The 27,961-nt window shown below is 32.5% G+C and overlaps 1 protein-coding gene and 1 long non-coding RNA gene across 2 annotated transcripts; one reads left to right on the top strand and one right to left on the bottom strand.

Moving 5' to 3' along the window:
- Positions 1–420: 420 nt before the first annotated feature.
- On the bottom strand, positions 421–8,868 carry LOC134715549 (uncharacterized). The gene is made up of 3 exons (XR_010106747.1): positions 8,765–8,868; positions 1,349–1,430; positions 421–535 (listed from the first exon to the last, which is right to left on the bottom strand). It is a non-coding gene; the product is annotated as an uncharacterized LOC134715549 (long non-coding RNA).
- Positions 2,634–27,469, top strand: LOC134715548 (lachesin-like). Its single transcript, XM_063577789.1, has 8 exons — positions 2,634–2,811; positions 5,997–6,109; positions 11,168–11,372; positions 18,864–19,016; positions 19,657–19,797; positions 22,384–22,680; positions 23,709–23,984; positions 25,665–27,469. The coding sequence occupies exons 1-8, from the start codon at positions 2,637–2,639 to the stop codon at positions 25,742–25,744; spliced, it is 1,440 nt and encodes a 479-aa protein (XP_063433859.1). The 5' UTR covers positions 2,634–2,636; the 3' UTR covers positions 25,745–27,469.
- The last annotated feature ends 492 nt before the right edge of the window (positions 27,470–27,961 follow it).

Genomic DNA, 27,961 nt, shown 5'->3' with positions numbered 1-27,961 from the left:
TGAATGTATATTGTTTTGTGGACTTTCTTTGGGATTTTGGAAAGTGAGTAATTTTCCATTGCCTCTTTGGAAAAAGTAAACCAATAAACAAGATTTAGACTGCTTGGATTCTCTGGTTGTTTAGAAAAAGGAAGATGTGGTATGATGGCCGATGACAAAAGACCATATGACAAATACATTAGCATCTATAGGGTCCCGTACTGCCTTCAACAATGAGCTAAGCCCATTCTGCATAGTCAGCTATTAAAGGCCCCGAGATGACAAATGTAAAACAATTCGAACGAGAAAACTAACATGCATGCTTCCTTTTTTTCTCTCTCTCGATTAGCTGAACATTAACATACTAAACGTGAAATGACGAAATTATTCAAAAAATATATTATAATTTATTCATAAAAACATGAAATAAAACAACCTCAAAAGCTGATTTACAAAACGTTATCAATATTGTATTATGTCTCTATCTACGGAATTCACGCTTGGTTAGTTCAAAATCAGGCAACCTTGCAAAGCATCCATTCTTTTCATTAAATTTCTGAAAATGTATTAAAAAAATGTAATGAAAAATAAAAATGAAGACTAAAAAATACAAAAGTATATTGTTTAATTTTAAAAATTTATTTAGTTATTGAAAAATTAGCCAATATCTCATTTGAATTCAGAGCGGTGAACCTTAACTTTTGCTTTTTATTCCGGTCAAACAACTCTGTCGAACTTTGCTATTCGCTATTAGTGTATGGTCGTTAATATGTCTGTAATGGTTTCAACTGGATAGTTAGGTAGCACAGCAATCAATTAATATTGCAAGTTGTCAATTTCATTATATCTGTTACATGTATATAAGCTTACAAACGTAACCCTTTCAAATCTCACTGGGGTAAATTTGATGGCCGTAATTCGATTCGTTGTCATGTCTAATTATTTTTATATTATTTTTTTTATACAAAGCATACATTGGTATGATGTTAATTCATAAAAGATTCATATGGAAATCACAACTTACTACCGAAAAATGTGCATGAAACAGAAAATTCGATTTGTAAAAATCTTGAATCGGGTAATTTTATCAATGACTTGGGGTTCGTGTTGTTTATTTATTAGTTTTCTATGCTGTGGCATGTGTGCTATTGTTTTTCTGTTTGTCTTTTTCTTTTTTAGCCATGGCGTTGTCAGTTTGTTTTAGATTTATGAGTTTGACTGTCCCTTTGGTATCTTTCGTCCCTCTTTTAATAATCTAATGTTGACTTTAATATCAAAAGTCAAACTTTTTCTAAAAGCACTTGAAGCAATCTACATCCAGTCACATGACAAATGCTCAAGAATTCAAGAATATAGTAAAAGAACTTACCTGAGGCATGGTAAACTGGTATTTGCTACTCTTTCGTTGCACAACAGTTTGTATCGGTATGATTGTGTGTATACTTCTATTCCTGAAATGATATATAAAAATATTGTAAGGCGTATTAGATTATTACATTGTACTGAGTATTTGAATTGTTACATTTTAATGCGTATTAGATCGTAACATTGTAATGCGTATTAGATTGTAACATTGTGATGCGTATTGTAACATTAAAATGCGTATTATATTGTATATAACATTTTGTCATATACTTAGCATTACTATGATAGCTTTTGCAAATGTGTAATGGGCGAAAGTTAACAAGCCATAATCTCCCACCCAGGCTGATAACCCATATCAAGTGCCTCTCGTGCAAACAAAAACCATATTAGTGCCTCTCGTGTTACTTCCGGTTTCCGGTATCGTCTGTTTACAAATAAATTTTATAAGTTCTGCTCAAAACATCTGACAAACAGACAGAGGAGGAAAGATTTTTAAATGTGGGAGAAGGAGACACAACTGATTTGATCAACTCGATGAAGAACGCTAACACTATAACAGCATGTTTCCAACTTGGCTTTTAGCTACACAAAATGAAGAACGTCCGTTTTCAACGATTGAAAATGAGAAACTGGATCAATATCTTGTCAGATTTTTTTTTATATCTGTGAGGAACAAAAAAGGTGAAGAATATGAACCGGACACACTTAAGTCCATACTGTCTTCAATTAACAGACAACTTAATGAAAATTCTGAAACATTTTAACTGATAAAGACTTTCAACACTCAAGGGACGTTCTGTCAGCTAAAAAGAAAGATTTAAAGAGCAAAGGGTTTGGGAACAGAAAAAGACAGGCAGATGCTTCCACACAAGAGGAAATTGATCATCTTTATGACAAAAATTTGCTTGGAACAAGTTAGTTTAATAAAATATGATCTAAACCATTACTTTATATATTATACATTAAAATTATTATTTTTCATAAATTATATAAGTGTTCCTATTATGTCGCTAAAGTGTATATTTTCAGGTACTACTATTTGGTATTTTTTCCACCAAAAACATAATACTTATTTTTTTCTGTTAAGCATAAACATATTCATATACACTCAATGTACATGTACAGTAAATAATCGAATAGTAATTTAATGCATGTTATTGGTATCGAGTTACATGCATACACATACTTCCCTAATAAAATGATGTTTTAATTACTGGTTTTATTTCAATGTATGCTTTTATTTGACAGGTAATCCAGATAGTTTGACTAATACAATGTAGCTAAATAATTCAATGCATTTTGGCATGAGAAGCCGCCAAGAACATCAATATATGAAGTTTGGTGATATTGAGATGAAAGCAACATCAGGAGGAGTCCAGTATCTTGAATTTACCAAGCACCAAACAAAAACAAGAAAGGGAGAGGGAGGTGCAAGGCCATTTGCCCCAAAAATGTTTGCAATTGCAGGTAATTATTCTTAAAAAAGTACTTTTATCATGTTTATTATTCTTAGTATTATACAAAAAGAAAATATCATTTATTATATTTCATAACAAGATAATACCCAATTATAGTTCCTGAACAGCTATGAGGTAATCTGTTTAAATCAAACACCGGTGAAACTCACTCCGCTACGACAATATCACACATGTATATAGTGAGTAATACAGACCAATTTAAAAAATGTGCAAAAAACTTTAATGTTTCTTTATGAATGAAAGTTTTATTGATATTCCTATTGTTTTTTCTGTCTCTTATCAAATGACAAGATTGTGTTTACATTTACATCATTATATATTTTTAAGATAATCCAAGATGTCCTGTGAAAACATTCAAGGCTTATATTCAATGAAGGCCTACTGAATAATTAAAGCCAGACGGTAAATTTTATTTGTCAATTCTTCCTTGTTATCACAAGGGTCATGATGATTTTGACACTGAAAACAAAAATACATGGTACAGTATGCAGCCAATGGACAAGAATAAACTTGGTGAATTAGTCAAAGTAATGTCATAGAAAGGAGGATTCACTGGTCGAAAAGTTAATCATTCAGCTAGAAAAACAACAGTGACATCATTGCTGCAATCCCATGTAGAGGCAACAACAGTAATGCAGTTAACTGGACACAAAAATGTAGCATCTATAAATGATAAATTCTCAGCATCTTTAGATCAATTAATCAAAATGTCCAACATATTGTCTGATATTGGATCTGGTGGTAAATCTGTGTGTACAGAACCTGCTGTAATGGCAAAACAGACTGTAAACATGATTAAATCTAGTGATATTGATTTTCCAAATGAAGATACCAGCTGATATGGATCTACAAGCCATTGATAATTATGAATCTAGTACAACATGTAGTAAAACTGACCAGAATGCCGTACGGTGACCTATAGTTGTTAATGTTTTTGGCAGTTGTCTCATCGACACTCATACCACATCTTCTTTTTTATGATGATAAAACTGTAAACACTTCTATGCTTCAAACCTCAAAATTCCAAATGTTTCAAAATGCCTCCATAGGAAATGTCACCATAAATAAATATGGAGGTAGTGATGCTGTTGTTGGACATTTATTACTTGTATTTGTTGGATTCATTATTTCACTTCTTTATAAAAAAAATTTGACTGTATTTTTTATATATGTATATCGGGTTTGATAAAACTATTGTATTGTTTAGATACTATAATATATGTACTATGATATAGAAAAAAAATTCATGCAGTCCTTTCGGTTCCCAGCAAAGTAACATGCGTAAATGACCGTTTTCGTTTTTAGCTTCCTTGTGCAATAATTGTGAGTCAACGACCGTAAAAAAGAGCAATTTCACTAAAAGAAACAGTATGACAGACGAATAAATAATTCAATACAATCTAACTTGTTGTAAGCTCGGAAGGATGTTTGACACGGCTTCATGTCGGGAACCGTATTTTTTCCAATTAAATTAACTGTATAACTGAAATCTCTGCTCAGTTTCATTCTTGTTTTCATTATTGTCTGCTGTCTCCGTAAAGATGAAATTGACAACAGTTGAATATTTGACTAACACAAATTTTTGACTAGCCATTAAACCAAATTAGATTTTATAATTGGCATCTGTTTTTGAAAATGTAATTACCATTTAAAGTTAATAGGACTTCAGGTTGTATGGATAACTTTGAGATGTAAAGCTTATCATCGTTGTAAGGGACACGATTAGTGCTAAGTAGATACATGTATCAGGACAAGTTGTTAGAGCTTTAATCATAGTGATATATTTGACTTCCGCACGATTCCGAAGGATTTCTTTGTACATACTTTGCATCATAGATCTGATATGATTAAAACGAAGATATATACGTTTGTGAGGGTTGAGATCTCACAAACATGTTTAACCACGCCATATTTTTGCGCCTGTCCCAAGTCAGGAGCCTCTGGCCTTTGTTAGTCTTGAATTATTTTAATTTTGGTTTCTTGTGTACAGTTTGGAAATGAGTATGGCTTTCATTATCACTGAACTAGTATATATTTGTTGAGGGGCCAGCTGAAGGACGCCTCCGGGTGCGGGAATTTCTCGCTACACTGTTGGTGACCTTCTGTTGTTGTGTTTTTTCTTTGGTCGGGTTGTTGTCTCTTTGACACATTCCCCATTTCCATTCTCAATTTTATTTGTTATCATGGTTATGTATACACCCAGTCTACAACATATAACCATGCATGATGGGAACTGTTTATTATGTTCTGGAAAAAAATCTGTTATTAAGTAAAACTACCATGTGCATGCGATTGAAAACGGAGAAGGTTGCGTGCTATGAAAAATGGTTAAACCTCAGTGTCTATCGTCATAGTTAAAATGCGGTTTTTTTCTAGAATTTTTTTTTTTTAAATAATAACAAATGTTCTACCCTTTTGGATTAAGAGCACGACTTATTTTATCGAAATCTGCAATGACTGTCAGGTTTCTGGTCAAGTGTTCCATCAAAATACTTATTCTAAAATGATTTACATTATCCCGATTGACGTGAATCTTAAGATTGACAACAGTTGAAATGTTCAAACTTCCCACTTTAGAAGGAAACATAACTTAATTATGTAAATGGTTACATAAATCTTTTGTACGAGTCTTTCCAATTGTAGGTGTTTTAACCAAGTGCGCAGTATATTTTAAATATTCGCCCAATTTTTTTTATTACATTCCTACAGAGTAATTATTGTTTCAAACGCAAAATAAATTTTGAAACATTTAAATAAAAAAGCAGAACAATATTTTCTTTATTAGCACACAGTTTAATGTTTAATTGATAATGTTGAGTCACATGTACAGAAACCCTTTGAACCAGTACTTAAAAGTACTTCATGAAGAGATCCACTTATATTAGTGTATAAGTACAAACAGAGGATGTGTATCTTGAAACGAAAATGACAAAGTGACACTTTAAAATTCAATGAAACGTATTGACCTTCCTGCAACTTAAACTGCCTTCATTATTTTTAATAACTAGTACTGAAATATAAGTTTTGATTCATTATAATATAACTGATCATTGATTAAACACCACTAGTATTGAGAAAATTAAAACGAGAACTGAACTGCTGTAACATAGGATTTAGTTTTTGGTGTATAAATGGAGCTATTGATTAATGTCTTCTTTCTGTTTCTGATTCCAGTATATCATACATGGGCATACCCTCGTCTCAACACTGTTTCGACCACCATTATGCAATTATCCGGGTATTCAGCTGTTCTCAAGTGTCAGGTCTACGATTTGGGCGATGCACAGGTAAAGTAAATTATTTGAATATTTTATGAATCTGTAGTATGGAAATTAAGATAAATGTTAATGTCTGATTATTGAGACGAAACGATATTGATAAAATCGGTAAATTTTGCTGTTAATACCTTGCACTATACATTGCTATAGCAATCTTTGGGACCACAGAGATGTATTGATAATTCTTATGCTTATAGGAAACTTAATTGGGCGTTTAGAAAACTAAAAGGCTAACCCAAACCATAAGACATTAGTTCTTCGTGATGGTCTAAGTATTTTACAACCAAGAAACTGCCACTGTTTCATGAACTGCAATTCAGCAAATATTCTATAACATCGTAACATAAAATATGTATAAAGACACTAACTCATAAGGTTTCCGACTTGGGATAGCTTCAGATGGAAATATCCCCCACAAAAAAACTCCTGCAAGTGGGCAACATTAAGCAAGAGGAAGATATAATGTTCCACCTGTATAACAATTATTTTCATAGGCACATATTATATTTCGCCAATTTGATGTTCCAGTATAACTAAATATCTTGCAGTTTCTATGGCCTATTAAGTGTTTTTCTTTAGTATGTTTATCCTAGGATTGTTCATCAACTCTGCGTGGTTTTATTAATGTTTTTTTTTGCAAAACTTCAGTAATGTGGCTTTTTCTGATTAAGCTGTTTTAGCTAGAAAAAGATGACATTCTATTGAAAGGGGTACCTTAATGCGATAACTATTATTTAATTTTGATTTATTTTGTTTTTTTAATTTTCCTTAAAAAGAAGAATACTGCATCAACATGTCCTCCTATTTGAAGAGACAGAAAAAACTTCCTTATTAAAGCATCATTATATTTCAAGTGCATTTCAAGCGAACCAAACTTAACTTCACGTTACAACTATAGTATCATCGAATTAACGTATATATGATATACGTTTTTTCACACTCAAGACTACCTTTAAGGACATACGATACAGTTTTGATCCTGTTTTTACAAGTTCGTGAAAATTGGCATATATGCTATTTTTTACCTGATTAAATCAAATATGTAATAAAAACTATACCTTCATGTGCTACTTTTTGAGTAAATTGAGGTCGAAATTTTGTATATTTGCTCAAAATTCAGATTTGTGGCCGTAATTTCTTTTTCGAAAGAAAGACATAACTTTTTTGTTATAAAATATAAACACAAATTGTTTTTTGTTAAATAAACGGTAAATTCTGTATTTAATAATTATTCGAAAAAATTATGCATTTTTTATTCAGAAATAACTCATGGTGGGGTTCGTGTTGTTTATTCTTTAGTTTTCTATGTTGTGTCATGTGTACTATTGTTTTTCTGTTTGTCTTTTTCATTTTTAGCCATGGCGTTGTCAGTTTGTTTTAGATTTACGAGTTTGACTGTCCCTTTGGTATCTTTCGTCCCTCTTTTTTCATATTCATCAAATATTCATGAATTGAGTGAAATACGTCATTTTTTTATGCATGTTTATCAAAATTAAAAAAAATATCTATTTACAGTTTTATAAACTTTGGGTCACATACTCTCCCTGCAAAATAAAACAAACTAGTTAAGTTTAAACATATTTTATTGTCCAAAAACATTGACAATAAGATTAGACACAAGTTTTGCAACTTAGAACGTCTTCTCCATTACATACAAATAATAAATAACCGAACAAAAATGAAATACATAATAATAACATCATAAACAATATTAATATGAAGACATGAAACTAACGAGAATTTAAACGACATGGCTCATCTATTTCTAAAAGTCGAGTTGACCGTAAATTTTTATGATAGACCTACCTGGTAGGTTGTATTAATCTTGGAATAAATATTCCCTCAAAAGGTAAGTTTTTTACTGTATTTTAAACAAATAAGTTAAATTGTTGTTGTCAACTGATCAATTATATACTAAAATCAAATTGATGATCCATGTCTTAGGAAAAAATGAACAATTTCATTCGAAGTCAACAAAAAGTAATAACATTGAAATTGCTGTTTTGAAAAAAGAGGGGTCCATGAACTCGTTTTCAAATTAAATCAGTTTGAATGATAAAATTCAGTCGAAAAATGCATCTTTTTCCAATATTTCACAGTTTGATGTCGCGAAAATAACATTTTACGTTAGCAACGTCATTACCTCCACAGTAACTGTATGGTATGCCCTTAAATAAGTCTCATATAAACGGCATCATATTCTTGGCACTTCACATCAATTTATAAACGCAATATCTTGAAAAATACTTCAATCAAAAATTTGCAACATACGGTATGTATTTTCTTTTATTAAAGTTTATAAAAAGTACACTTTTATAGTTAATATATAAGATAAGTAGGTAAAACGTTTTAAGGGCATACGATACAGTAGAGATCCCTGGTTGATTTTTTCTTTAAATTATGATAGAAGGTCAATTTCAATGTGTACTTTTCAAATATGCAAAGAAAAAGGTAGCTGCGGAACCGTAGCTCTGAGGTCCTTTTGCTATTTTTTACTATTTGCGGACCATAGAGCTACGGATTTTTCCTATTTCAAAACGTTAGGAATTGCGACCCAGGTTCAGGTCGCAGTTATTTCCACAAAATATATTGTTTATAATCAACGCGAAGCTTGTCAATATATATAGTTCGTTTCGTCAGATATTTTTCTAGGATATGACGTACCTATGATGTTTGAATATTCATTTCCTTAACACTATTATCTAATTATTTCCATTTGTATACATTCTCCGCCTATTTTGTACGGCCGTATTGAATCTCGTGGTGACGTCACGAAAATCAAGAAAAGATAACTCAAATATCCTCGATCTCTTATGTTGGAGGTGAGGAACACCTACGAAAAACATGAACAGATAACTCTCATAGGAAAACACGTGTTGGTTTGTTTACTTATTTCTAAGCGAGATCGAGTGTTTATAAGACTTTACAACAATTATTTATACTAAATATTCAAATTGCACGATAGAATTATTATTTCCGTTAGTATCTAACTTTAATTAAATGTACTTTCATTCAAAAAGTCATGAAAATAAAATAAAAGCCTTCAACAATGAGTAAAATCCTAACTGCATAGTTAGCTATGAAAGACCCCTACATGACAAATGCAAAACAACTCAAACGGGAAACTTAAGGCTTTATTCATTACAAAACAACAAAATACAAATATGAGGAACAATACCAAAAGACACCATTTTAATACAAGCCCTTTTAACAGCATGTGAACGGGCGTTTTCTTGTTTTGGTATATTTACATCCAGTTTCATATACAAAAAGAATACAACTAATTAAACAAATTAACATGTGACAATTCTGCATATATTGGTAATATTTTGCTTAAAATCAAACCAAAAACGACACCAATATATTTTTTTGAAATCTTTTTAACTGACTTTCATCGACAGTTTTTCTACATACACATACAATAATATATGTTTTTAAAATACCAATTAAAATCGACAGGGTTTTTTTATGTACCAATTTCAATTCCAGAACAGGATGAGAAAATCTCCTTATTTATTATTTTATTTACGAAAAAGGGTGTTATGTGACCTTGTCCACCAATGAGGGTCTCGCACACGTCGGTTGTGTTATTTCATTGATAGTCTGTTAAATTTGGCCTTACAATGACAATTCTCTGTAAAAATTTGGAGGCTGCCAAATGCTAAACAAGAAAAGTAAAAAAAAAAAGACACAAACTTAACTATTTTACTACTGATGTTTTTCAATTCAATATAATATTATTCACTTCGAATTCATTGTCAATAAATGAAAATAACTGTTCTCGTCATAAAAAATATTTCACAGCAGTACAACACGCCGTGGCAATGACTTAAGTGTATGGATTTCAACACCAAACTAGATTCGGCCACCATACGCGCCATTGATTTTGTTAAATTGTTTTCATTAACACGGGTTCATACGTTTTCTCATTTCTTTAACTTTCATTAAAATAACATTTGGATGTTATAAATATGCAGTTAAATATTTGCCCCTGGACGTTAAGCAGCTACCAATACTTATAATTAGCTATTGAAGGTCGTTTTGTTTCGAATTGTGTTATTGGTAAAATGATTTTTCAGTATGTTCCGTCTTTCCATGTTATACGCTCTTCTGTGTCTATCACCATTTCTCCAATTTCGTCATGCAAAATTGTATTGGATTTATTTTTGTTTATCACAAGTATTTCCTATAATCTCACTGCTTTTTTGGCGGATGTCTCCGTCTTTTAGAAAGGACATGGCACTTTTTTAGCAGGTACTTTTGTGAAACTCGCGCAACCGAAATTAATGACGTCAGTGAATATTCCGCGAAATATGACTTCTTTTAAAGCGACTTCGCGAAATGTTAACGTTCTTATTAGAAACATCGCGAAATTACAACGTTCTGGTTAACAAGATCGCAAAAAAACAACACGAACAGTCTTAAAAACGTTATTATCTGCCCCTGCTACTGTATCGTATTCCCTTAACTGCATTGTTGACGGAGGTAACTCCCCAATATAAAACCTGGAACAAAGGGTCCGTTTGAGCTTTAAAATTTTGTTGTCACTTGTGGACGGTCGTCTGTTGTTCCTCCTTGGTGTCGTTCATCGTTGGAAAGAATACCAAAGGAACATTTTTAGTTTTAGGGCAGAGCAGCGTAAAATGTATGAAAATAATTATCATGAATACAGCTAGGAAAGAACTTATACAGCATGCATTCAATTTTATAATCTCAAGCAGCATTTGTTTAGGGAAATAAGACATGCGCTAGGAGTGTGAAACTAAACTGTTTAGCTGTTAAAAACATGAAGATTCCAGACATAAAATTTTGTATTACAATAAGAAATTACCATAAAAATTAACTTATGCGTTGATGAATTTGCAAATTCTTTTGGTGAAACATTCCATCGACATTGGACTAGTTATTAGTTTCATTTATTGTAGTTTTATTTCTGAAGAATTTCCTGGTTCTGTTCTAAAAGAACCATATTAAGAAATCGTTCATTTTGGAATGATTCGATCATTCGAAGGATAAAGCCATTTTTATTTATCTCCGTATTATCTGTCAACTATCTTCTATTTATAGGTTATATGGTTTGCTCCTAGGGGAATGCCGTTAGCGTTAGGCCGAAGGCGAATTACGACGGATAAGAGGATTTCTGTGGAACAACCCAATAATGTTGATTGGAATTTACATATACGCCATGTCAAACCGAGCGATGCTGGAGAGTACATATGCAAATTAGATACATCGCCACCGCAAACAAAAAGAATCAACCTGAAAATTGAAGGTAAACAAATAAGTGTTTATGATATCAAAAGTTGAAATTGCATTAATCTTCAGGCAGTAAACATTGAAGAAATATACTTAAGTCTTACAAGTACAGCTAATAATGGCTGAGTGTGATTTTTTCTCATTAGAAATGTTTTTAATTTGCATGAGAAGTTCAGCTGTGAACAAAAGATAACAGGCAAGGTTGAAAATCCTTTAACATTGATACTGTTGGACAGCCTTATTTTCTTAATATACATGTAGTAAACCTGCTATTCTACCAAAAACCAAGGGACAAAATTACGGTAACAACTATAATTCACACGGTCTTAAATAATGAGTAAACCCATACAACAAAACAACTTACGGAGATACTACTATAAAAGCGTACGAAATAGTCTTTCTTATCATCTTCTTTTGCGGCCATGAAATCATAAATTTTAAATCGTGAAAAAATGTGACAGGGACGGAACCAGCCATTTCTAAAAAGGGATTCCAACCATGGAGAAAAAGGGGTAAGATTCCAAATATCTGTCACCATTTAAATGCATTGATCGTTTGAATAAAAAAGTGTTCCAACCATCGGACCCCATTTCTTGAATCAGCCTCTAGGGCACGAGATGTTTGTGATTTTTTTTAAATTTTCTTTCCAACTTTAATCTGACTGATGCAAAGTTCTAAGGTTAGTATTTTGGCTAAAATTGTTTACCTAAAGTGCGTATGTTCTGACTAGTATATGTGCAAAATCTGCCAAAAATCAAAGCATAATGAGAGTAGTTGCAACAATATAATAATTGACAATATCCAGAAGCAAACTATTTACACCAAGTTCTTTATGTTACAATAATCCAGACGAATCTGCTATAATACCTCATTGACTTTAACCTTATATATCAATTTCGTTTTTTTCAACAGTTTTATATCTAAAAGCCTTGTTATAATATTAATTTTTAATGTGTAAATTAATTTAGTTTAAATATATTTTATTTGCTGAAATACATGTATGCAAAAGGGATGAGACACAAGATAATCAAACTTATGTATAGTCGTCTCCCATTAATTGATGTGTTATTCCGTTCGATTAGAAAGAGAGAGCTTATTTTTAACCATACTATGTGAAAATTACCAGTCAAGCGTCAATTTATATAAGGATTGCCTTTAATTAGAGCCTTGCATAGTTTCATACATTATTTCTACTTCATTTGCAGTCGCTACTCTTCGCGTAAAAGTTTTGCAAGTGCTGCGTATTGCAGTAGAACAAATTTATGAAAGTATTTGAATGTAATGTTTTACAATAGTCACTTTAGGAGCCGAAACTGACAGAACAATAATATACATAGTCTCAGGGATCTCCATGGATGACAATTGAACCATGGAGGAACTTTCATCATCATAAAACGTATCTACACCGTACAGTGTAGCGCGATTTAGTGTATTTGATCCCTCCACATAAGTATAGGTGAACATGCTAATTCATTGCTTATTTGAATTATATTTATTTGAATCTTCATTATAAATACTATATAGAAGTATATATATTTTCAATAATTTCCGTTTGTAACCCTTCGACGGCCAAGCCCTCATGCCCCTCCTTCCCTTAGTCAAAAATAACCAATAGCTGTCACGAAGGTCCCAATGTATTTTTCTTGCTATTTTTTAGTAATTGTTATAGGGGTTAAAAACTTGTGGAGCTTATTTTTCACGGACACTGTCAAACTTAGAAGTCATGAACCCATTACCGGTATGGCTGGTTTGCAGTAGCCAGTAACTACAAAACGAGTCATACGGGTTATTTAAAAGGTTAAAAAGATTTGTAAAGCAAACGTTGTCAAATGAAAAAGTTTTTAATTACTTTATCTAGCAAATCGATGCTATACAAAATGCATCTTTCGAGTCTGAGTAGAAACCGGAAGCGCGGGTGTATCAATTTGATTGTAATACGTCTACGTAGTATTTTACCAAAACGGAGACACGTTTTCTTCCTTCAAAATTTGTTAACCAATCTTCGTGCACAAATCTCAAATAAGTGCATATGTCCCAACATATAATGAGTAACTTTGAATCAAAAACCCAAGAGTAAACAAATTAGACTTGGAATACCGTTAATGTAATCTACACCGAGTTCATCATAAAACAACTATATTACAAGATTGATGACTTCTAAAGCCTCAATTTATAATGTGGATTGTAAAGTCCAAAAGTTTCTCAATAATAGAGTATCAATATACTTATTCATGACACATAATAAATCATATAATGGACAGAGATAGATTGTTGTTTCAGATTTAAGATTTAACTTTTTCATTCACCATGCACATTTTATTAACGGAAACAATCACTTATTCCTGTATGAAAGCTATTTAATATAATTATTTCATCTAATATATCTATTTTAAGTTCAACAGCAATCCAAAAAAAATTTGCGTATTACGGATATTTATATTGAACCACAAGGGTGCCATCTGCTTGATAGCAATATTTTTTTCCATCAACTTGGGGATCAGAATATGTGTATGCCTCTCCGTAGTGGAGGGGACTTTAAGTTTGACAATTGTCCGTACGTATGTCCGTACGTCCCAATGATGGTTTCCGTTTTCTAACTTTACCGATTGCTTATAACCACAGAATACAGATCAAGTTGGAAATTTGGTGATGTCACTTTAACCGTTCTAGAGTGATGCCCCCTTACACATGGAAAACAAATGTTGATTTTGTTCTTTTCCGTTCTCTAGCACAAGTAAGCCTCAACTAAATTTTTTGCAACTTATACACAATGCTCATTACCTCAAACAACAGATCTATTTCAAATTTTAATGATGTCATTTTAACCGTCTTAGAGTTATGCCTCTTTACAATTCGAAAAATTGCTGATTTTAAGTTTCCGTTCTGTTACTTTAGTTTGCCTCAACCAAAACTTTTGAAACTTATAAACATGGCTTTAACATAACCACAAAATACAGATCAAGTTTGAATTTGATGGTGTCACTTTAACTTTCTAGAGTTATGCCTCTTTACAAATGGAAAAATAGATTGCTGAAGTTTTCCTTTCTGTTCTCTAACTTAAGTTTGCCTCAATTTTATTACTACAAAAAACTCAGACCAATATCACATTTGGTTGCGTAACTTTCACCTTTTCTTCGGTTATGTACCTTTATAACTTTATAAAATATGTAATCAGGGGCTTCATCTGTGTCCCATGGAAATATTCCCCATTTAATTTAGGAATAAATCAGAACCCCCCTTAAAGATAAATGGTCGTTCCCTAATGCACTGTTACGTTCTATGAACCATCACTGAGGGTTTTCAAACTAAAATGTATTTCCTACTGTTTCAATGTACGGTGTTTGCATTTTTGAAAATATAATGCTTCTAATTGAACTCCTTCTTAATGATTATTCACTTTGTCTGTTAATTTCTAGATAACGAATTGCGTAATAGTAAAAACATTAAGGTTATCACTCTTTCGAGTGAAAATAATATTACATGCGTTCTAATAAGGTTATGTTGCTTTGTATGATTTCTTATATTTTCGTTTTTCATCATTATTGGCACCATTTTTTGTTGTGAAAATTATTCTAGAAGTGTGTACCGTGAGATTTAAAACACGTTTTTTTCTCCATTCTTTTCCCACTATTTAAGCTTCAAGATTTAACAAAAATATTTCATCTAGATTGATAAAGCAGACACCCATTCTGAACGACTCGAAAGCTACGACTGATTCAGGTTTCAAGTAAAATTGAAGCAAAATGGTCGAAAAGAGGGACGAAAGATACCAAAGGGACAGTCAAACTCGTAAATCTAAAACAAACTGACAACGCCATGGCTAAAAATGAAAAGGACAAACAGAAAAACAATAGTACACATGACACAACATAGAAAACTAAAGAATAAACAACACGAACCCCACTAAAAACTAGGGGTGATATCAGGTGCTCCGGAAGGGTAAGCAGATCCTGCTCCACATGCAGCACCCGTCGTGTTGTTTATGTGATTACAAATCCGGTAAATAGTCTAATTCGGTAGGTCAAATTCATGAAAGGGAAGGGGATTGTAGTTACGACGTAAGGAACATATCCGATATCATTTGTGAAACGGTTATTCCATAACGGTCAACCGACTCGTGATGGCGTCCGTAAAATTTACGAAGGGATCATTTCAACTTCACTATTTGGAACTCTTGGTTTAATAGCTTCGAACTTGGTATTTTAAAATTGACAACAATCACCAAGTTTCTGTGATAAAGATGTGTTTATCAAACTAAACAATTACTCAATGTTCTCGACAGCTGGAGCAATGTACGATACAATCATGTTTGTCGATTTTGCTTGGGTGATCTTTTGATTGCCTAAGTGATAATAGATTGCATCTTTTCATCAGCGATCGGAAGGCTCAATATTTAAATTGGGATTTTCATCTTGGTGACACGAATCATTATGCAGAATCGATGTAAATAGTGAGAAACGACAGGTCACTCTACTCAAATGCATAAATGACGGTGATAAATTTACTTCTAGCATTTGCAATCAATACTTTCTCGTTATTCAGTTATATACTCTTTCAATCCTCGATTTTGATATCTGTCATATAAGGAACGCTACAAGTGTTAAATTCCCATGAACAACTATATGCATGTCTGTTAAAGTGAGTCTTTTGGACAACTTTCAAGGGAAAGCGCAGTATTACAAACATTAAAATTTGCATATCGCGTATTTCTATGCAACTTTAAACTTGAACTGCTCTAATTTACAATCATCGAAAGGGAAAAAGAATGCTACTGATTTCTAATAAACTATTTCATATAAGTTTTTTTCGAAGTCAAACTATCTACTAGTATATTTTGAATCCTCGTTTACTGTTATGCAATTAAAAGAACGGAGCGTCTATTCGGTAAATTCTCTGTTCGTCCGGCCATCCGTCTGCGGATGCGCAAATCTTCAATATCAATAAAAATGTCATGTGACGCGGAATGTGTCCCGGATGAGGTGTCGGATAACACACGTGGTGTCGGATAACACACGCTCGTATGCAATGGACGTTTTGAGAATTGGAGATCGTCATTTATATTTAAAGATGTCATAGAGAAAACCAGAGATAATGTGATTGCTTTAAACAAACTTTTATAGGAGTGATTCCAGAATAATAACTGAGGACTAAGCCTGAAATCAAAGTGAAATGGATGATTTAACCCCATTTAACTCCCCTTTTATCTGTTGTATCTAATATACATTTAAAAAAAAAAAGTCTTATCGAAAACACAATCCTACTTTTTGAGACAGGTTACACGTGCCTGCCCTTTTCTCTTATGTCCTATGAATTAAAATCGCCAAATAATTTAAAAATAAGAATTGCGCATAATCATATGAGACCTTACTTTAACCACACGAACATATTTTATTAGAATTAGTTCTTTCCCATAAAATGATGTTAGCCAATATATTTTAAAACAACTCGTGCTTTATTTTAAACCTCCAAACACGGTGCTATATCTTCACAATTATATGTTTGGCCGAACAAATATCATAAAACCGTAAACATACTATCTGTCCGACTTGCCGGATGAATACACATTTTTGACTATCTAGCCGGACAGCCACTGCATGCCTTAAAAAAATGTCTGATAGGTTTGTTGGTCAGTCGATTAAGGAATATCGCTTTAATAGGCATTAGATATAAATTAATCATGGTAAGTGTTGAACCACGTTGCGGTATCAATCTCGATCCATAGAATGTGTTCACCAATTTAGTCGTCCTATCCTTTCTTAAAGTCAGGGATGAATAAAATGAGATTATGGATAAACGACCAAAATACCAGCAAAACCAAAAGATAATAATATTTTGAAACCGAATTATTATTTTTGTTTGTAATAAACACTAACATTTTCTTATCAGTATGGTCGAAGGTGCATCAAAACCGTCCAAACATTATTAGAGGTCGTCATTAAAGAAACATTATGATTAATGTATTACTAGACAAAAAGCCAAGCTGATTAAAACCATGGAAGATACATCCAAAATAACGGAAGTGCGGTATGATTTTAATGAAATTGAACAAAAGTCCGTCTTGTTTTGGTCAGGTGTCAATTTCCTTTGGTGGCTACTATTAGACACATCTATATTCAGGTTGAGTAATGTAATTAACCGTATAAAAGTCAATATTAGATAATGTAATATCTACTTGTAAATCATCAATTAGAATCGATAAGTTTTGTCAATACCAAGTGGCATATTAGGATTGTCATGTAGGCTGAGGCAATTGCATGGCTTGTAAACAAATGCATATGGCAATGAATAAATCGTTTCTATCCGGATTTGACATCAACGTCGTTTGATTTGGGGGAAAATGATAAAAATATCGAAAATAAACCACATTTAACACCGAACTAGGACGTCAGTTTAGGTAATTTGTGTAACAAAAAACAAAAATATGAGCTTACATGTATCTGCATTTGTGGAAGAGTTCCGCGATTGAAATTTTCGCATGGTTTGGAGTATTTTGAAGACACATTATCCACATGTACTTTCTACATCTTTAAATACATACTAATGAAATGATTCCAATCTTTAACGGATTTAACGGCTTTCTTTCTGTTGTGATTCCTTTGATGTTTTGACGGAGTATTCTTGATTGTAAGCCTTGTGTCTGGATAGTACTGAATGTTCCGCAGTCTGATACGTGTAACCGAAATACTAACCATGTCTATAGCTAATAGATTGTTCTTTGTTTAAAATCAATTATGATCAACATTTTTAGTTCAGTTCAACATGTTATAGACGGAATTTAACCTTTCCTATTTTGTTCTTACCCGTGTATATCCGCCCTAACTAGATAAATGACTGCAGAAATGTAAAGGTAACTTAAGTTCACAAAAATACTGAACTCTGATGAAAATTCAAAACCGAAAGTCCCTCATATATCGAAATCAAAAGCAAGATAGATAGATAAATTTATCTCTCTGATCCATTGTCAATTTAATGAATTTATTCATTTCTGCACCCGTTGTATAAAAAATTTAATCAACATGTGGTTCGTTTGATCTGAGTTCTTCATTGGTTAAAATCCGATTACGACGTCGAATTTCTTGCTTTCCACTGACTTTCCTTTTGTGACGGCATGAAAACAGGTAGGTTGGTCCCCTCCGTAAAATATCCAGTATGCCTTCGGAATATACAAATGTTAACAATATTGTCAACAATTTGACTAACGACCGGGACACAGACTCGGAAGAGGCGACCAGGCCTTGCGGTCATAAAACTTTCGAGTCGGTTTTTTGTACTTGTCCTCGAAAATCAACCAATCAAAATATTGGATTTCATGTTTCGAGCATGATTTTGGTGCTCCAAGCACTGAGCAAATTTTATAACTTCAACCCCAGGTCTGAAGACGTCACATAGAAAGAACACATCTTTTTATAGATCATTTGAAAAGAAGGAATACGTTTCTCTCTCTATGTATATAGAACCAGTCCTCAGTAAAAGCTGCATATTCATTTCAGTATTTTATATGTTTCAGTTGCACCTACAATTAACCATGCACTTTCAACAAAGAATCCCCTTTCGGTAGCAGAAGGAAAAAATGTTACACTCTTCTGCAAGGTATCAGCATTACCTGCCGCAAGTGTCATGTGGTTTTATTATCACCCTCAAAGACCGAATAATAAAGAGCGTAAGTCTAATGTAATTTGTTTAATTATAGCGCCGCATAAACATACAGCTGTCCCATTCCGATAATAATTTTAGAATGGCAATAACGCACGAATCTCTCAATTATATTTGTTTCCAAATTTACTCGAATTGTCTACGAAACGTCATTGTGGCATCAGAAATACATATACAAGTACATATTATAGCGGGTGGCAAATACACAAGCACACAAAAAGGAAACAAGAAACTAATTAAAAAGTTTTGCAGGAAATACTATTGGTATCGGATTAATCACACAAAATACCTTAAACACTCACATTTGCATAGAATACATTATACTCACATTTGCATAAAAAAACTTTATACTCACATTTCCCTAAAATACCTTATACTCACATTTGCCTAAAATACCTTTTACTCACATTGACATAAAATTTCTTAAACCATGTCTATCAAACACAGAAATGGTAAACCAATAAGGATTGTCCAAGTCACTAGTTAGTGATCTTTATATATATATGAGGTTTTCGCATTGATATACCATCATGACCAGTATATGCATTAGACAGTCGTACTCGGCTTTGCTTCTTGAATTATAATTTTTGTTTAACTAAATAAGTTAATGTGCCCTAGTATCCTTAATCAATAATAATTATTTTCAGAGCCTAATTTTCCTGCCTCTGTTACTGGAGAAACATTAACAATCCACGAAATATCTAAAGAACAAGCTGGTATTTATAAATGTCTTGCATTCAATGGTGTTCCTCCAACAGCAGTCAAAAACATTACAGTTAATGTTGAATGTAAGTATTTGGTATACCTACCTTTTTTGGGTTTCAAAAATATTAAAAAAAACACACACGTTATATATAATACATTTGTGTACATAAAATATTTTACTAATATTCCATTTCAGTAAAGTTACGCGCTGCTTTGTAACTCAGAGGTCCCGGGTTCGAGTCCCGGTGGAGACAAGCAATTTTATATCCGGTTACATTGGCGCCCACCTAAAAACGATAGAGGTTAGAGATGAATTTAAGCTAGGGTAGTTTGTGTGAGAGTCATAATGGTTAGATGATTCTTGAGGTGGGGGACGTGTGACGGGATTGCTTCCCTTAGAAAGTGTGGTAGTTACTTTGGCAGCTGTAAATGGTTGAGCTAAGGAAGTACTTTGTTTTAGCTCAGTCGTTCAACACGCTGCCTTATTTCACAGAGCCCCGAGTTCGAGTCTCGGTGGATACCAGCAATTTTGTAATGAAATTAATTCAAGCTCACCAGTTACATTATTAACACATTTCGACGATAATTTACTGTTAAAATTTTCTAGTAATACATCGACAAAGATTTTCTCCTAATGTTGTTGTTAGCTTTAAATCCATAGTAAATGCTTCTTATATTTAGAGGATATCAGTTATTGAACGTAGAAGATGGATAAATCAGTTCGGAAGTTGATACGTTCGACTACAAGTGGAAATAGAGGCCTTTGTTAAAGTTCTTGGACCCCCACATATGAGTTATTGTCCGTGCCTTTACATAGGCAGGGGCACATGCATTCTCCCAAACAAAAATAACGTTGTTTATATTTCGAGTGTCCGATTCACGTTCTTGATTTTCCTTCACCGTGAACATTTAAACCTATACAATTTAAAGCCAGTGATGTATAAATACATAAAAAGTTAGAAGATATAACTCATAATTCTTTTTAAATTGCCTTTATTCATAAGTGAATTGTATCTTGTAAATGTTTTGTCACAGACAAGACTTAAAACGAAATATTGTTTTGTCTATTCTGTATGACCAAAAGGAACTTAATAAGAATTGCCAAATTCATTTACTTTGCCTGATGCAGTCGGAACCTTAGTTGCTTGATTATATTTTAATTAATCATCAGGAATTACAATTGTACACACTGCAATCAAAGCCCTTTCATGTATTTTTGTGTCTGATATCAAGTTTACTTACAAATATGGCAATTTAATAAATGATTCTGACTATGGATTCCATAACTCAAGCATTGAAGCTTGATATTATCCAAATCAATCATGTAATGAAAGTAAAGCAGCTAAAGTAAAATAACTTCTATGGCTTTTGGTCTGTGGTGATGAGAATCATACACAGCATCTTTATATTTTTATAATTAATGTTCGGTGCATTTTTTTATGAGCACAGAACATTATAACATCCGACTGCAATTTAATTATTAATTTATTATAAATGATTCTGACTATGGATGCCATATCTCAAGCATCCAAATCAACCATATAATGTAAGTAAAGCAGCTAAAGCAAAATACATACGATAATTAGTTGTTTTAAACTTCTATGTCGTTTGGTCTGTGGTGAAGAGAAACATACACAGCATCTTTATATTTTTATAAGTAATGATCGGTGCATTTTTTTTTATGAACACAGAACATGATAACATTCGACTGTGTTTTAATTTAATGAGTTGTATGCGTTGAAAATTTGAAATACATCTATTCAAATTAAAAATCTTTCAAATAACCAGTTTATATGACACACATGAAAATATGCAGAAACGTTCATTATAACTGAACTAGAATATATTTGTTTAGGGGCCGCAGGACGCCTCCGGATACGGGAATTTCTCGATACATTGAAGACCTGTTGGTGACCTTCTTCTGTTGATTTTTTTCTATGGTCGGTTGTTGTCTCTATGACACATTCCCCAGTTCCATTCTCAATTTTATAAACAGAATATTTGGACATATACATCATATGTTTTAAAACAAATCAATGTCTGTCTAAGATATACAAATATGGTCACCTTTGAATAAGTTGAGAAATTTAAACACGTTGAAAGAAGCATTAAAGCAATACTTTAAGTCTGTTGCAAGTCAAAGTATTAATTATCTGCTCCTGCTCATGTTAAGCATTATCATAAATGTCCGCCCTTCATCACGGTCTACTTGTTTTGCAGTACTGTCCTGTCCAATCCCCTCCGTAAAATATCCAGTATGCCTTCGGAATATACAAATGTTAACAATATTGTCAAGAATTTGACTAACGGCCGGGACACAGACTCGGAAGAGGCGACCAGGCCTTGCGGTCATAAAACTTTCGAGTCGGTTTTTTGTACTTGTACTCGAAAGTACTGTCCTGTCCAATAATTTGTTCGTCCAGGATATTTGTGAAATGTTTATCACTGGACGTTTAGCAAACAATAATAAATAAATCCATCCGCTTTGGAAAATGTATTTATATTCACCATTCTTACACTTACATGTAGGAATAATAAGTTTACAGTACGTATACACGTATCACTATGTTTTGTGTGTATACTTTGATAAGATTATAAATCATGGATAATCTAATTTTAAGATCGATTTTGTATTTCTTTTGAAAAAAAATATTTGTTTTATATTTTAGTTAAACCGATTATCTCTACAACCAATAAAAAAATTCGACAATCAAGAGGTAAAGATACTATTTTGGAATGTAATATCAAGGCATATCCACCGGAAATAGCAATATGGAAAAAGGGAAATATGGAGATAAAAGAAGGAGAAAGAGATTGGAAATACAATCCAACGTTATTCAAAAACAGTGACTCAGAATTCGTTTTAAGTTTACAAATATATTCGTTAGAAGCAGATGATTTCGGAAATTATACATGTGTAGCCAGCAATCAACACGGAACAACTTCTGTACAAGTTTTAGTTGAAGGTAAGATAAACAAATATACCGAAATGCGAGGACATTTCTAAACGGAAAGGCCCAAATTGAATTGTTAATTTAAAAACTCAAACACATCAAACGAAAGTATAACAACTGTCATATTCTTGACTTGGTATAGGTATTTCGATGTAAAAATGGTGGATTAAACTGGTTTTATAGCTAGCTTAATCCCATACTTATATGACAGTCGCATACAATTTCTTTCTATTAATAACGATGTGTGAATAAAACAAACCCAGTCACAATAGCTAACCATAATGTAAAATAATGGTGTACAGCAGTCAACATTGGGGTATAATGTTATTCACTTTATAAAAAAAATCTTTGTAATAAAGAAATACAAAATAGTATGGGATTCTAAGGGGTTCCAAATACTTACTGATAATACAAACAATGTAATCGATAATATGTTTAACCGGATTTTTGAGTTTTTTTGCTTCTAAAAAGATTTCTGAATGCATATTGAGTAGATAATAAATATCGGTTTTATATGCATGAGCAACACGACGGGTGCCACATGTGGAGCTAGATCTGCTTATTCTTCCAGAGCACATGCATGAGATCATCCCAGTTTTTGATAAGGTTCGTGTTGCTAAGTCTAGTTTTCCATGTTGTGTCTTGTGTATACTATTATTTGTCTGTTTGTTTTGTTCTTTTTTAGCCATGGTGTTGTCAGTTTATTTTCTATCTATGAGTTTGAATGTCTATTTAGTATATTTTGCGTTTCTAATGTTAAACAGAAAATAGTAAGCGTTTTGTGTTTTTATTTTTTGTATCCATTATTATATAAATAAGAAGATATGGTATGAGTGCCAATGAGACAACTCGCTATCAAAGTCTAAAAAGATGTACGTGTAATAAAGACACGAAAGCGTTCTCACAGGCTAACAACCCATTTATATTATAAAATATCAGAGTTGAAAGGCATACAAAATGTTTTATAAGATTAATAAAGTGCATTTGTACTTAACTATGAAAATCATTGCGTTCTATCATATGTTTTCCTTCTTTTTCAGAATTGGTAATTAAGCCGTCAACAACAACTTCAACTACCACTACAACGAGTACTACAATTGTCACCACCCCAACATCAACATCAACGATACCAATGACATCATCAGTTTCAAATAAGACATTATCGTCTATTCGGACAACACCAAACCAAATTAAATCCACTACAACACAGAAAGGTGTGATTATCGATGATGGCGATTCTTCGAAGGGCGATAAAGATCCCGGATATAATGTGCTTATAACACCGGCTATTTATCCAATTTCTCCTGCAGAACAAGGTAAACAAATTGTTTTTGAATCAAAACAGTTGCTTCCGTGCGGACATGTCTGTCTCTTAAGCCATTAAATATTTTAACTAACATTATGCTTTACCTTCATTAGGAAAAAAATATACATAGTGGTCCAAATAATTAACAGATTTTTTTTCAATAGTAGACAAATTCTTGAACAATCTTCCTGCATATTTGGAAGGGCAATTACATACGTGTCGGAAAAGAAAAATATTACGCATCCCTCCATTTTATTCCTTATTCATTAAAGAATATCTGTTTTCTTTTAATTGAGAGGTAACATTTCATATAAGTACATGTTATACAACTACATTCTAGTTATATCGAGAAATTCATGGAATAGGCGCTTTTAATCAGTCCTTATTTGACAAAAAACTTCGATTCAAAGAAGATTTGTCCTGATGTATCAGGATAAAAATATAAGACTAACAGAAACTTTTATATTGAAAGAGTTTTTTTTAACGAAAAATAGTTATTGCTCTTTAATTATCAAGTGCGAACTAACCATGGCGGAATATAATGCATGCATTGTAAGATTTTAAAAAAGCTCCGATGATTGCGATTGATTAACAACCGTCCTTTGGAACCTATTGAATGGCGTATTGCTAATTAAGTTTGAGAAACGAGCTATCAAATAAACTACAATCCTCGAGATTAGTGTATGGAAAATTGCTGTAGAAATTTGTGTTTCATCGACTTTATTGGTGATATGCAATACCACCTAAATAGTACGGGCACTCTTGTTTTTATACGACCCCAACATTTTTTTGGGATCGTATAATGGTATGATGTCGTCGTCTGCGTCGTCGGAAGACACATTGGTTTCCGGATAATAACTTTAGTTTAAGTGAATAGACCTTTATGAAATTTTTTCAGAAAGTTCAATACCTCAAAATGAAGTTCGGGATTAATTTTGGGATTGATGGTCCCAACCGTTCAGGAATTAGGGGCCCAAAAGAGGACCAACACAAGTATTTTTCTAGTTTCAGGATGATAACTTGTGTACAAGTATTTCAATTGCTCTGAAATTATATTGCAAATTGACTGTTGCAAACAACAAGTAGAAGGTTCGGATTCATTTTCAGGGATATGGGGGCAAAGTTTAGGAATTAAGGGCCAAAAAGGGGCCAAAACGAGCATTTTTCTAGTTTCTAGACAATAACTTGTGTGTAATTGTATGGATCATTCTGAAATTGTACCACAACGTTCCATATAACAAAGGGGAGGCTGAGTTTATGCTTTGGGTTAATTGCCCGAAATATGTAGGATTTAGGTACCTAAAAAGGGCCAAAAAGAAGCATGTTTCTAGTTTCTAAACAATCAAGATGATTTATTGTGTTTAAGTGTATGGATCTCTCTAAAATTGTACTACAAAGTTCAATACTACAAAAGAAATCATGGGATTGAGTTTAAGGGTTATTGCTTTAGTAGGGGGTTTCAAAAAGTGTCGGGGGATTTTTTGCTAACAATTTTTTTAAGGGATTCAAATTCAGACAGTATCGAGCTTGAATGTTGTGACCATATTCCGCCCTGCGGAGCACCTGGTTACCGATTCTTCTGTAACTTTTTAACTGGTAATTTAATATCCGGTATGTTTTCAAAATAATATATACCAAATTCAAAGAAGATGTCAAAAACAGGTCTTAACACAGTGTTTTCTACTTTCAGATCCAGGAAACAGAGGAAATTGTTTAAATTGGAAATTGTCGGGACTTGCAGCTCTAGTGTTATCCCTAATCATAATGTGACTTGATCTATGATGAATTTGTCTCTTTTGCACAAGTGCTACAAACTTTTCTAGTCAGTTGATAAGATATTGTACATTTACTGAACATTGCATGCCTAAGTCTTAAGTTCTATGTAAATTAAAAAAAATATTTATCGAGTCATAGCGTCAGTATTATTGAGAACACTGGTGTTTTTTTAATTTGTTATGTTTTGTACTTCTAACTTTCTATGTACATGTAAATAATGAAAAGATCTGAAAATTATCATTTTTACTGAAGTATAAATGGGTTTTTTTTCTGTCGAAATCCAAGTAAAAGAGTGCATTTCTACTTATTTTCAAGCGTAGGCTTTATTAGTCATATTTGTTAAAAGGCATTTTGTCATATTTGTTAAAAAGCATTTTTTCATAACTATGATGTTTATATTAACCTGAAATAAAAGGTGTTTTGACACTAAGTGTAAGGTAATTGTCGACGAATTTTGTAGGATTTTCTAAAGAAATAGAAGTGAAAGTGAAATGTTTTAGTCTATATATGATAACTTAATTATATAAAAATGACTAAACTACATGTAGGTGGTAAAATGACCCTTGAAGCAGTACATATTACATGATAACGCTTCCTATTTTTGAGTTGGAAACCGGACTAAATGTCAGATATGAAATGATTTACATAAAAGGTAAATAGATCAAACCATAAATAAAAGTATGTAACATTTGGTAGATATACTCGAATTTATGTACTTAAAACAGGGATGACATAAACAATACTCATTTATTTCATTTTTAATTTGTACAAAGTATGAATAAATTTGTTTATATTGTTTAAGATACATTTACAGTAACTTGTTCTATAATCATTATCACAAATAAATATCTTTTATGTCAAACATCCTGAAAATTTGAAGAACTGTCTCGAATTTAAGGTTTATGGGTAAACTTTTTAAGTCACATGACTTCTTGTTTATAAATAATTTATTTATTCAATTGCAAAAGCAATAAAAACATAGTAAAGACAACTTGATTAAGGTATAAAATTTCTCTGTTTTCTATGAGATGTGTATGATGCTGTGTCCACATGTACATTTAAATTGAATTTGATTCATTATAACTAATTCAAATAAGTTTAACATTCGAAACGTTTCACGTCCGAACGTAAATTCTTATTGCAATTGCAATGCGTATTTTAATTGCAATGTGCGTCGAATTTGCTAAATAGTGTCCGAACGACGTTAAGTTTTCTTTCGCATTCTCAATTAATAAATTAGAATTTAATTCGAATTACTAATAAAGAAAGTGTCCAAATTAATATAGTTTAATTCTACTTAACTAATTCGTATTAACAGAAACGCATTTCTAATGCAAATTGGATAATGCGAATAAGCCAATTCGAATTTGATTCGAATCAAATAAAAGAATACTGTGCGAACACGATTAGCGAATTCGATTCGCATTCGATTCGAATTCAATTTGAATTAAAAGTACGTGTGAACGAGGCAGATTTTATTATTTTGAATTGTTGCTTATGTATTGATTTAGAATTGTATTTCAGTGTCTTGAGTTAGTAAAACTTACAAAACGCGTGAACGAGCAAATAATCGATGTGCTATTATAAATGTTTTCTTTTGTGCCAAAGAATGATAATAATCAAACAATGTATGTTTATATGTAAAGATGTGAATGTGTATCATGTAAATATATGGTTTACTGCATTTTAAATGTTACATGAATAAACTGTCGCCAAGTATGACGGTTTTGTTTTTTTACCTTATTATACGGCCGTCAAAATTTTGACGGGACGTATGATATACAAATGTCCGGTGTCTGTCTGACTGTTCAGCGTCCACATGTCGCACCGTAACTTGAGAATAACAGGGACATGATTCATTTGTAAAATGTTAGTTCGTGTGGGAATTTAAATAAAACAAATATTCTAAATGATTTACATTGATAAATATTGAGAAATAAAATGAGGAATGTGTCAAATAGAAAGCAACCCGACCAAAGAGCAAAAACCGCCGAAGTTCACTAAAGGGTCTTAAACACAGCGTGAAAATCCTGCACCTTGTTCAACTCCGAAATATATGAATAAACTAAAATTAAAATCATAAAAGACTAACAAATGCCAGAGGCTCCTCAGTTGGGACAGGCGCAAAAATTAATGGAGAATATGTCCATATTGGACACATATGATTCCCCGGCCTATATATATAACTATCAAAGTGTTTTCTCACGTGAA

The sequence above is a fragment of the Mytilus trossulus genome, chromosome 4, assembly GCF_036588685.1.
Source record: "Mytilus trossulus isolate FHL-02 chromosome 4, PNRI_Mtr1.1.1.hap1, whole genome shotgun sequence".
In the NCBI taxonomy this organism is placed as follows: domain Eukaryota; kingdom Metazoa; phylum Mollusca; class Bivalvia; order Mytilida; family Mytilidae; genus Mytilus; species Mytilus trossulus.
Note: the sequence above shows the minus strand (reverse complement) of the source record. Positions and strands in the feature narration are given on the sequence as shown.